Source organism: Denticeps clupeoides, chromosome 20, assembly GCF_900700375.1.
Source record: "Denticeps clupeoides chromosome 20, fDenClu1.1, whole genome shotgun sequence".
Classification (NCBI taxonomy): Eukaryota; Metazoa; Chordata; class Actinopteri; order Clupeiformes; family Denticipitidae; genus Denticeps; species Denticeps clupeoides.
The window spans coordinates 11,437,725-11,449,774 of record NC_041726.1 but is presented as its reverse complement, the minus strand read 5'-3'; the positions used below and the strand labels follow the sequence as shown (position 1 = coordinate 11,449,774).

The 12,050-nt window shown below is 45.0% G+C and overlaps 1 protein-coding gene across 6 annotated transcripts in view; it reads right to left on the bottom strand.

Moving 5' to 3' along the window:
- LOC114769987 (protein MTSS 1-like) overlaps window positions 1–10,201 on the bottom strand; it is a 33,124-nt gene extending 22,923 nt beyond the window's left edge. For 3 of the 6 annotated variants that reach the window (XM_028963535.1, XM_028963533.1, XM_028963534.1), the window contains exons 1-3: window positions 9,756–10,201; window positions 6,965–7,026; window positions 4,845–4,918 (exon numbers count right to left, since the gene is read on the bottom strand). In XM_028963535.1, coding sequence (XP_028819368.1) covers window positions 4,845–4,918; window positions 6,965–7,026; window positions 9,756–9,827 — 208 coding nt within the window. In that variant the 5' untranslated portion in view covers window positions 9,828–10,201. The remainder of the gene's footprint in view (window positions 1–4,844; window positions 4,919–6,964; window positions 7,027–9,755) is intronic. The other 3 variants (XM_028963537.1, XM_028963536.1, XM_028963538.1) reach the window with 1 other exon arrangement.
- Window positions 10,202–12,050: the final 1,849 nt, after the last annotated feature.

Below are 12,050 nucleotides of genomic sequence, written 5' to 3'. Positions count from 1 at the left end.
TCTTTACCACCAAGAACTGAAAAGATTAAGAGTAAAATGGCAACCAAAGGCCTGAGAATTTGTACCCGACGACAGTGGGTACAAAGTTTAACTAAGCTTAATGGTCCCATGACAATTTTTTTTGCTTTTATATAGGTCTTATTTTTCCCCTAATACAATATCTGAAGTTTGGTGCAGACAGGTCATGTCTGTGTTTTTCCCAAAAAATAAAATGAACCCATTTGTGCTCATTTTTACATACAATCATCAAGCAACTGCAATGCTTCGCACATTTTTAAGCCATGACAGTCGGTGAAGTTACTTTTTTAGGGGAGGGGTGGAAAATTCTCTGGGTGGAAAAAGCATGAGAAATATATATATGTATATATGACAACATAAGGGGACCTAGTGGTGGCCTATCGGTTAAGCAAGTGGCCCCGTAATCAGAAGGTTGCCGTTTCGAATCCCGATCCGCCAAGGTGCCACTGAGGTGCCACTGAGCAAAGCACCGCCTGTCATGGCCACCCACTGCTCACTCAGGGTGATGGTTAAATGCAGAGGACAAATTTCACTGTGTGCACCGTGTGCTGTGCTGCCGTGTATCACATGTGACAATCACTACACTTAAATTCCAGATCAGACCGCCTGAGTTGCCGCTCTCTGAACAACAAAGCAGAATGACCAAAGCACTCTACATCTATCGTATGTCTAGGCACTGCAGGACCATAGGCTAGGGGAACTCATATTAATGTTAAACAATCTCACAGAGTGAAATTTTTAGACTACTACCAACAGGAATGTAGGATAACACAAGAGCCTGGAAAATCCACTACTGAGCAAGACATAAAACGATGGGTAACATGATGTGTGTCCCTTTAATCCTACTGGACAGAACATATATAATAATAATGACTCAGTGACAACATTAATTTCAATATTTATGCACACTGTGAGCATTAATCCACTCTAAACCAAGACCACACAATCCGGTCTTGCCTACTTCCGGATAATTACATGTACTGACAAAGCAGGAGTAAAGGCCAAGGGCAGGTCCTGCTCTTAAAGTCAAATGAAACCATGGATGCTAGCATGCAACCCTAAAAGAAGAGGATCTTCTCCATCCGCGGGGCACCATGGCAACAGCAGCCCTGCACAACACACAGCAAATAGGAGTCGATGAGCCCTCTTCTGACGGGGCACAGCTGTACCCCCTCTGAGTCACCGATTCATTTACTTACGTAGTGAGCAACAAATCGCCCGATAACACAATTTGAACACACATTTCTCAAAAGGATTTGTGGTGTCATCGAACAGCAGCCAAATTCAATCTACGGTCCCTAGGTTGCGGCACAGGCTGCAATCAACACGTCCCAGTGATTTATGAGTTTGTGCTATGTCTTACTGTTAAAGGAATATAGAGGGCTGGGACCTATCAAATACCTCAAGTACCAGCATTCGGTCCACATTACATTTTACAAGTAATCAGAATACAGTAAAAAAAAAACAAAAAAAAACATTTAGAATACAGTATTCTGAATGCATTACCTAATGGCATTGAATAGAAATATGAAATTAGTAAGGATTTAAGAAAGCTTCAAACAGGAAATCAGTATTTTTGTATTTTCAAAAAACTTCCAGGAATAATATTATTAAGAATAAAAAATAATTAAGCACACAATGCCTAATATAATATACATTGCTCAAAACACAAAAATAAGAAATTTGAGATCTGAATGAATGAAACATTCTTCTAAATTATAAATAACACTTTTTTTACATGTATCTAATAACACTTTTTTACATTGAATGTACTGACAACAAAGTTTAGTGAGACATGACGTCCCAGATGTGCTCAACTGGACTCAGGTCTGGGGAACGGGCGGGCCAGTGCATACCATGAATGCCTTTGTCGTGCAGGAACTGCTGACACACTCGACACTGAGGATCTCATCTCGGTACCTAATGGCAGGCAGGCTACCTCTGGCAAGCACTTGGAGGGCTGCGTGGCCCCCAGACAAATGCAACCCCACACCATTACAGACCCACTGCCAAACCGGTCATGCTGAAGGAGGTTGCAGAGGCAGCAGAACATTCTCCTTGGCGTCTCCAGACTCATCTGTGAAGAGCACAGGGCACCGGTGGCAAATTTCTTGGTGTTCTCTGGCAAATGCCAAACATGCTGCACTGTGTTGGGCTGTAAGCACAACCCCCACATGTGGACGTTGGGCCCTCATACCACCCTCATGGAGTCTGTATCTTAACATTATCTTAACATGCTTCCCCTGTTCCTCCTTGTACAAAGGTGGAGGTAGTGGTCCTGCTGCAGGGTTGTTGTTGCCCTTCTACGGCCTCCTCCACATCTCCTGATGTTCTGACCCGTCTCCTGGTAGCGCCTCCATGCTGACAGACACAGTAAACCTTCTTGCCACAGCTTGATGTGCCATCCTGGATGAGCTGCACTACCTGAGCCACTTTTGTGAGTTGTAGACTCCGTCTCATGCTGCCACTAGAGTAAAAGCACCTCCAGCATTCAAACGTGACCAGAACATCAGCCAGAAAGCATAGGAACTGAGAACTGTGGTCACCACCCGCAGAACCACACCTTAATTGCCTACAATTTTTGCCTGTTGTCTAATCCATTTGCACAACAGCATGTGAATTCGATTTTCAATTTTTTATTTCACAGAAGTGAGATGGACTTGGAGTTATATTGTGTTGTTTAAGTGTCCCCTTTATTTGAGCAGTGTATTTCTCATCATCTCCTCTTCGCATTCGCCTTTTTCCAGGCTGGTCTGAGCGGAGGTGGGAAGCTCCCCTCCTGATTTCCATGCTGTTGCCATGAGCGCAGGGCCAGCTGCGAGGCTACAGGCCTTGGGGAACCAGCACAGTCAAGTGCAAAATGGCCACCTGGTGCATCCAAGCTTCTGAGGAGCTAATCGAAAGCCCTCATTACGAGTTCAATGGCTGCAAAGAAGTGACCCGTAGCGAAAGGCTAAACAAGCAATACCCCCTTAGACTCATCAACAGCAAATGCAGGATTAAAATTACGCTCTAACGTGCAATGCAATGATCCGATCAGAATATACAATCAAATTGAAGTCAGAAGGTGAAGCTGTGGGTGTGTTTCTTCAAGGCAGTTCCGGAAATTACCGTTTTCACACAGTAAGCGCCGCCTTGTGATCTGCCCCGGGAGGCTAAAACCTGACCGTGCCTGAGCTGAGGCTATTACAGGACTCAAAGTGTCACATTAACACTAACTGAGGCTTGTGATTGCAGAGTTTCTGTGTTAATCACAGTCATAATGTGCCACTGTTCAGGCCACACCCAGACAAAATAATGAAATCGAAGACAGAGAGAGAGAGAGAGAGAGAGAGAGACAGAGAGAACAAGGAGCAATGGAACTAAGCAAATCAGTGTTTTGGGTGGACGCATTGAGCAAGAAAAAAAAAAAAAAAATCACATGATCAAAAAACAATTGTCCAGCAGCATCCATGGTCTCTTTACACGCAAACATGTAGACTGGGCTCTCAAAAAAACCCCAAAAAAACACGATGCATTCAGACATTTATAAAGCCTTGGATCTCCTTCCAGGGCTGGTATACAGACAAACTCGCTCCTCCTTTATTTCCCTCTCAGTACATGCCACATAGTCGGTTTAGCCCAATTTTTTTTTTTTGGTCGCCTGAATGTGCTTTGATCTCTGGATGATACGAAGAAGGAAAAAACACTCAGGTCCACGGTTAATTCCCTCTGACCAGATCGAGCGGCCATTAGGCGAATGAGAGCACGGCATACAGCATCCTTACATGTCATTACCCGCAGCCCCACCAAGCCCCACACTTCAGGGATTACACGTTTTATTCGGTGGGAAACTGATAAGAAAGGACTCATTTTCAGGCCTGGGCTAAGAAATAAAAAGCTAAAAAGAGAGACAGAGAGAGAGATATTTCTGTACAAGACCTGATCTATATACGAATTAAATTTAGACTTTTTACATGAAATTCTAAAATAGAGCTCTTTAAATGTGGGGTATTCCCCCATGAATCACAGCAAAGCTCCTCGCTAAACCTGCAAGCGGCCAATGCGAGAGACCACAGCAGCCCCTGAGCAGCTGTGCAGAAGGTGCGGTTCGGGTAATTATTAACCTACGGAGGGCCAGATGCAGCGACCACCTCGGCCGCAACTCCCCGGCATCACACGGCACCGCAGCCCACCCTAAAATTAGGGTGGAGATAAGTGGCGGTCCGAAGCCCATGTCCGCTCCACACGGGCCCAGTGGGCTAAACCGCCTCCCTGTCAACCATCGCCGCGGCTGCGTCCGCGCCGTCGGACACATGCTAACCCAAAAGGCTTCTAATAATAGCGTTACGTTTCAGAATGGGATGAGGCCATGGCTCAGAGTCTGTTAGCTCATCTCTTGGCCTGGTGTAAGGCCCTCAGAGACAAATGAAAACGGACAAAATGTCATCTTTCATTTCCCTCTCGTCACGTTGCAGTTCGCCATGATTACGTTTCTCTCCATCTGGTACAGGACGTCCCTGCCATAATTTTCCACTGTTGCTCTGTAGGCCCGGAGCTGTGCGAGACGTGGACTGGGAAGCAGCAAGCTACTCGTCACATAAGAGCCAATGTGAGTCACCGCGTCCGGGGCGGTTGCGGACTTTCGGATATCGTTGCCACGTCAATCATCAGCCGATCAAGGTTTAAGACTGTTCGTTTTTCCCGTATTTTTTACCCTGACTCATTCCAGTTAGTGCAGGCACGTTTATCTCAGGACCTTTGATCCCACCAAAAAAGAATCCGGATTAGCCTAACAAAGGGGAAATAAGTACAGGGAAGAAGATAATGAGACGGTGTGGTCTTACCTCGGCTGCCCGTCGCCAGGTCGGCCACTTTTTGAAAGGCATCGAGGAAAGCCGCTACAGCAACAACGGTCGTCCTGGCGATAAACAAAAAAAAAGATACACACGTGCATAAAATGAACACCTTTTTTTTGGCGACCTTTGAACACCCGAGCAAAGTGAAAGTGAAAATTGTCATAATGGGACCTCAGTGGCACCTTGGCGGTTCAGGATTCGAACCTGCAACCTTTCGATTATGGGTCCGGCTTCCTTACCACCACTGTATCTGTCTGATGTTACAGGGATATTTGCTTCGTTTTTCTGCTCCATGACTAATAGCCTTGTGAACTTGACCTCAGCCTGCATCAATCTAGAATGGGAAGGAACAAATGATGGATTCGCCAGTGGACTGGACCCCAGTTTGGTCATATAACCCAGCCAATGCTTGTTAAGTCTCACTGGTTGTGACTTTATATTTTGGGAAGTAGGACGTTCCACCAGTTTTCCCACTATTGTTCGATACTACCCATACATTTTTGAATGCATTTTTCATTGCAGATTTGAACAACTGTTCCTGCAGGGTTACTATTTACATTTCCCAACATGAAATCATGATCGTGTGGTGTGAGGCTGGCTTTAGTCGGCACACAAAGACTGGTATTCTGAAGGGCTGAGAAATGTCCTAGTATGAGCCTGCATAACACAATAGAAAGTTAGGCGTCCTACTTATTTCAAGGCCATTTGCTCTGTTGCATCATGGTTGCATCAGACTATAGGCGCCCCACTGACATGAGGAGTCGATGTAGCAAGTGCAAAGAATTTACCCAACGCAACGAGTCGATTATGTTCATAGAAGCAACTGGCCACAACAACGTAGACATAAAAACATCTAAAAGAGTGAAAATGATGATCAAAACATTCCCAGGTCTCACTTCAGAGACCTCATCCGCTCTTCCTTTAGCATTCATCCACATTTCGGGGGACAGAGATAAAGATTAATCCTCTGAAAATCTGATCAAATTGGGATTACTTCTACATGCATGCATGGTGACCCTTAATCTGCAATTACAAAGTACCTGAAATGCTTGTACACAGCCGGGCTCTTCTAGAAATACGCCGAAAGGTTCCAGCTGAAGCTGAAACTGTCTCAGCAGGGGTTCCGGCAAATTGACGTTTAATGAGTTCTAGGTTCACTACAGGTCAGCAAATACAATCCATCATCTGGTCCGTAGTTCCTTTTATTCATGGCACAAAGCGAGCCGCATCTCAGAGTAAATGAATGTAGCTTTTCAACATTAAAAGTTCTTTCATCATTATTCAAACGTTACATAATATGAATATGAATATACCTCGCTGACAAACCATAGGGAATTATCTTAATAGGGAACACCACCTATCATAAAAATGCCATCTAACCCAAACTCTACTAGTTGGGATTAAGTGCCACCAGATCGTCAGATGAGATCATCTGTATTTTATTGTCTGTTTGGTCCAAGCCAAAGACTGACATTCCTGAGTGAAAATGGTTTGTTTTTGTCTGAAAGTGTTGTTCAATTTGGGCTTTTTGACACATATCCTTCATTAATACTTGGTTTCAGAACCACTGTGCCTCTATAATGTGTATTAATGTATTTGTTATGCATTAAAATGACATCATAGCTTGAACTACTTGAACCCTTGCAGATGATCTTACTCTGAGCTGTTCAGTTTTTGACACTGCAGCATTTCTCATTCGTTGCTTTTGCTTCTGTCGAGTGGACTGAGATCCAGGCGTCATTTTTTAAGACGAGAGGGTTAACCAACAGTAACCCACGGCCCAGAATAAATCACCTGCCGCACTGTGCCAGCCTCCTCAGCAGAGATAATGAGTTTATGATTTGATCATTAATCTCGGATGATGAAAGGTTAATTGAGTTTTAGGTTGCATGTTTCTGTCTTTCTTTCCCGTACCTCGTATAAAAAATAAAAAGTAAAAGAAAAAAGAAGGACCCACCGCTGACCTTCAGAGTGACAAACTCAGTGATTCAGAAATGTGACAACCTAGGTCAGGGCCACCAGGCTCTTCTGATAGGACACTTTGTGCACAGTGTTGTGTGTGGGGGATGGGGGGAAATGAGGACACATCCCGTCACCCCACATCTTACCTGAGCTGGGACTGCAGCTTGCCTGCCTTGCTGATGAAGTCCTCCCAGATCGGATAACTGCTCTGGAGAGATAAAAAAAGGAGAAAGTTTACACAGAGACACTCTCATACCTTCTAATCTGACTAAAAAGTACAGAATTATCCTAAAACCAGATGTACCTAAAGATAAGGTCAAGGCTTATAATAGTCTTTGAGGGTCAGTTTGCTATTTGTGGATTAAGTGTAGTTCTAGACTAAAAGCTTTTTCAAATATGGAACTTTTCCGGTTAAATGTTGTTTATATATATATGCACAAAAAATGCAGGAAACAAAATAAGTAGATAAGACAGACCTGTGTTGGCTGCTGTTTTGCATTTGGCTTTACTTCTCTGTTATGGTAAAAATTTGATTCATTTTTGGTAGAACAGAAAATGGGGGAAAAAATGTTCTTGTCCACAATTCAATTTGGTTTCTTGTTAGTGGTTTAACAACTGTAGAAATGAGATTTAGTACAAAATAGTAGATAGAGTAAAATGTAAAGAACAGCCACGAGCTCATTAAACCACTGAAAGCTAGTGATGTAGAAGACAGGAGCAGATCCCCCTCTCTTTGAAGCGCACAGACGACGCTTGACTCCGGTCTGGCCTGCCCTCGCTCCCTGCTGGACCCAGAAAAGTGGGGCAGAATGTATAAATAAGTGGCTCCGGCCAGGGAGGCCAGGCAGGGGATGCGTATGGTGGTGCGTCTGGCCTACGCATCTGTCATCGGGGCAGTCTGGGTCAAACCCGCTGGCCCACTCTGCAGCTGTGACCTTAGGGGTCAACATGTCCAGCGTCTCCCGGATGTCCAGAGCGTCCCGACCGATCAGAAGTCCAGCACTCGGACGCTGTAAATAGCCGCGCCGTTTCCGCTTGTCCTTTCAGAAGGTATTGATGGACAGCGTCACCTCCTCCTCCAGTTCTATACCCACATCCGTCACCAGGGGCCTGGAGTGTGACGTCTAAACGGCTCAGTTCGGCCCCCTTTGTTTGATCGTGAGGGCCTGGCAACCGTTGCCATGACAACATGTGAAAAGGGCCGATGACGCTGCAGTTTGATCCACCCGGCAGCGCTGTCAGAGCATCCCCGCCGCACCGCTTTCATTTTAGACAATAACACACGCCCAAAGCCATCATTCACACAACATCAACACAACATATGCTGCCAACTGCTGAATATTCCATATTTCAGCGTGGAACTGTGTCGTTTTTTATAAGCCACAGCGTAATGGCCACGGGTTTTCCTGGATCCAGAGCGCGGCGGCACCTCAGTAATTCCATCTCCGCCTCACCCCACAGGCGGAGGATTATTCCATGCTGGACGATTACGACGGTGGAATATTATGATGAAGATCATCTTACTGAGAAATAACAAGAGGTGCAGGAAATGAATCACCTTAACCCCCCCGGCCATGCCAAAATGCGGCAGTGATGTGAAATTATTAACATTTATTATGTATTTAATGTCCATACGTTGACGGGACGTAAAGGTGTCAACACAGAGTCTGTCCTTCTCATTGAATTAAGGGCTGTTTTACAGATGAATACTTCTTTTGGTGCCGCTGGATACGGAAAAATAACCATGTTACGAGCCGGTCTCCAGTTACACTAATGAATGGTAATACATCTGTTCACACAATGGAGCTATGTGAACAGTGTCTAGGCCTGCATGATTTATTAATAGGCCCAAACGTACACACACACACACACACACAGACACACACACACACACACACACACACACACAGAGAGTCTCTCAAACAGCCAGTGCACTGATTGAATTTAGCCGCAAATACTGAAAAGCAAATAAAGGCTCACAAACCCACCCGCCCGCCCTCGCACCAGCCCGCACGGTGGAAAATCCCTCAGCCAACAATGAAGAATGTTACGCTATTGTGCTTAGTGGTACGGCGGTGTTTTGAAATCACTCGGACTGCTTAATTATTCCAACAAAACGCCGACAGGGGACAGCAAATTCTGTAATGAAGACCGGGTCTGATCTAATAAACTTCGGTGGTGACGTCTTCTGAGGCTTTTTGAGAGGTTGAGCAGGTAGAGAACACTGCGTGAGTCTGACCTGTCTGGCGGCTTCATTTAAATATGTTTTACATGCCGCACGCCAAGCCTGACCTGCATTCAATGGGCGCCCGACTCTCCGAACCTTCTCTCCTACGGTGCTGGAAGCTCTGGCGAGCTTGGACCGCTGAGTGTGTTGGGTCAGGGCTTGCAGGACCAACCCACAACCGGCCAGAGTCATCATTAGTCCATCACTAAGCATCTGATCATCAAAGTGGCACAAACCTAGCTAAAGCCTGTAGACCACCAGTATCTGGTTGGGGATCTCCTGCAAATCCCCCGCAACTTAAAGGGGGGGGGGGGGGGGGGGGGGGGGGCTCATGTTCTTTGCATGCAGGTTTTACCCAGGCGTTTCTGGGCAGAACCTGCGTAAAAAAACCCCGGAACCTTGCAGGATGAGAATGATCTTGGCCCTCCAAAACACTGCCAAGGGTCGACTTTCCACTGATGACATGTCACCACGCCATCCTCTACCAACGACCGCACCTGACTCGTTTCTAATAACCCTCCCTACAGGCATTTAAAAAAAATAATAATACTACTACCTTGCGTAATGAATATTGGACACAGAACGGAACGTGAGTGGATCGTGTTGTCGCCACACGCGGTCGCGACAGAGCGGCGAGGTGGTTATAATACCCCGGGCGGGCGCCCTGTCACCCCGCACCACGACCAGGCGACGGCGAAGCGGGAGCTCACCTTCATGTCGGTGATGACCGTCTGGAAAAGTCCCCCGAGCGCGCTGCACTCCCGCTCCATGACCGTCTCCATTTTCCGGTCCCCACGACGCGCCGCGGCGGCTTGTTTGCTGTCGTCACTTACAGACAAACAGAGACGGACCGGCTTCTTTTTTTTTCTCGCTCCCGCCTTTTTAAAAAACAAAAATGGAGATGTATAGCTTTTCTTCTGTGAGGTCGAGAAAAAAAAAAGACAGAATTCCTCTCAGAGACTTTTTTTGTCGCGGTGTCCCCGTCAGTGCGGGGCTTGGGGGGGTAACAACGCGGCGAAGGCAACCTTGTGATTTTTAAGGCAGCCTCAGTCTCCGCGCTGGTATAAGTCCCATGGTTCCAGAAACAAAAGCGCCCCTTACGCCGCTGTCGCTAACAATGACATTTCAGGCGACAGCTGACAGTAAAGAGGACAAAAAAATTTTACTTGGAGCAGCCAACGGGGTCACCGGGCGTCTCGCCCCGCCTTCCTGCACACGCCGTCACACTGGAGGGCTAATAGTGACAGAAAGCGGAACGAAGGACACGCAAACATTTGAAAATTTAATATAAATACATTAGCAAGTGTAAAATTGTCTTTTATAAACTACACAGGCGATTTATTAACCTCGAGAGTAAAAATTAAGGCCGAGCAGCTACCGCCACCTAGTGTTCGTACAGACACATTACCCTGCTGCTCAGGGAAGCATAGCTAGATGGATGGATGGATGGATGGATGGATGGATGGATCCATTGAAAATAAAATTGAGCACACACGTTCATTTATAGGGATCAGCGTTGTATTTTATTTTTTTTGGTAAAAAGGTGTGCATATTCTATAAAATGGTGTGGAGCTGGAAATTTAAAAATGATAGAATAATTAACTCAAACATAATTTACTTCATTAACTCACACATAGACTTTCTCTATATGGGGAGTGCTTGGAAGTGATCTGGTCTTTTTTTTTTAATAAAACACCATGCAGGCTCTGATATGAAAAGGAAACAACATTTAGTTCAAATTGCTTCTTTTATGTTTGATTCAGAATATATGTCCGAATAAAGTCGCAGCAGTTACATTAGGGACAAACCACATGAGCACTGAATCATTAGTAAATCATGTAAATGCTTAATGTGAATCAGCCTTTAAACTCCTTCACTCTCCATCTCCAGCTTTATGTAGGAATTGTCTTCTGCTAAGATGCATTCATGTCACAGGTCAGACCCAGACAGGAATTAAACAAAATACAGCTGCATTATTTGGATTAAATATTTGTAAATTAAATTTGGCCATTAACAGCTCAAAATCTTCAGAGAAATAGACTGAAGTCTGAAATAACTGGACCGGCAACCAGCTTCTTTAATACAGAATATAGCAGTCGTGGTCCCAGCACACATCACTGATCCCAGCATGGACCTTAAGAAAAACAGCATAGATAAGTCCCCCATGGGGATATTCCCCCAATATTCCCACCAACTGATTTGTCCCAGATCATCAGTCTATCCCTCATTGGGCTGACAACCAATATTCAATATTCTAACTGATGGTGTGAAATCTGACCTAAAAAAGAAGAAATATTTGTGTGTGTGCTCAAGTTGCATGTGTGTGTGTGTGTGTGTGTGTGTTATCTAAATTCTTTCTGCATGTAAGGTTTAATTAAAATGTGTTAGATGCTTGTATTTAAGATTCATGTTCACTCCCAGGATCTGAGTGCCTCAAGGACTGGTTTTGTCTCCTCTATGTGTGTGTGTGTGCTTAGCCATACACCAAATATCAATTCATAATATATTTCAATAACTACTGTATACAAATACAACATGCATATATGTATATATCATTATATGTTCCCCACCAATATCTTATTTATCTGTGCTCCTAAATGCAAACAGTTACAAGTCAAACCCATAGAAAAACAAAAGTGTTATGGTTATGAACAGTCCAGAATTAAGCACTGTTCACCCAGCTGTGACAGTTGGGCCTTTTCGGGGGCTTTCCGAACCTCCCCATAATTTATTGACCTTGCTGGGCCCTGCCAGTCTTATCTTGGTTCTTCCCATACCTCCCAAGCCTTGGTTGGGTTTCCGCAAGTGTGCATCCACCGTGTAAGTGTGTGTTGGGTGAGCGCATTGCAAGTTCACATGGAGTTCACCGTGTAAAAGGTCAGACTTCACACAGGCGAATATTACCCACAAATATCAAAACAAATCTGGCCATACTAGTCCTATAGTCTATACTACTAGTACTACAGCTGGAAACATGATCCTTTACTCTCATTTAGCTCTGTTGA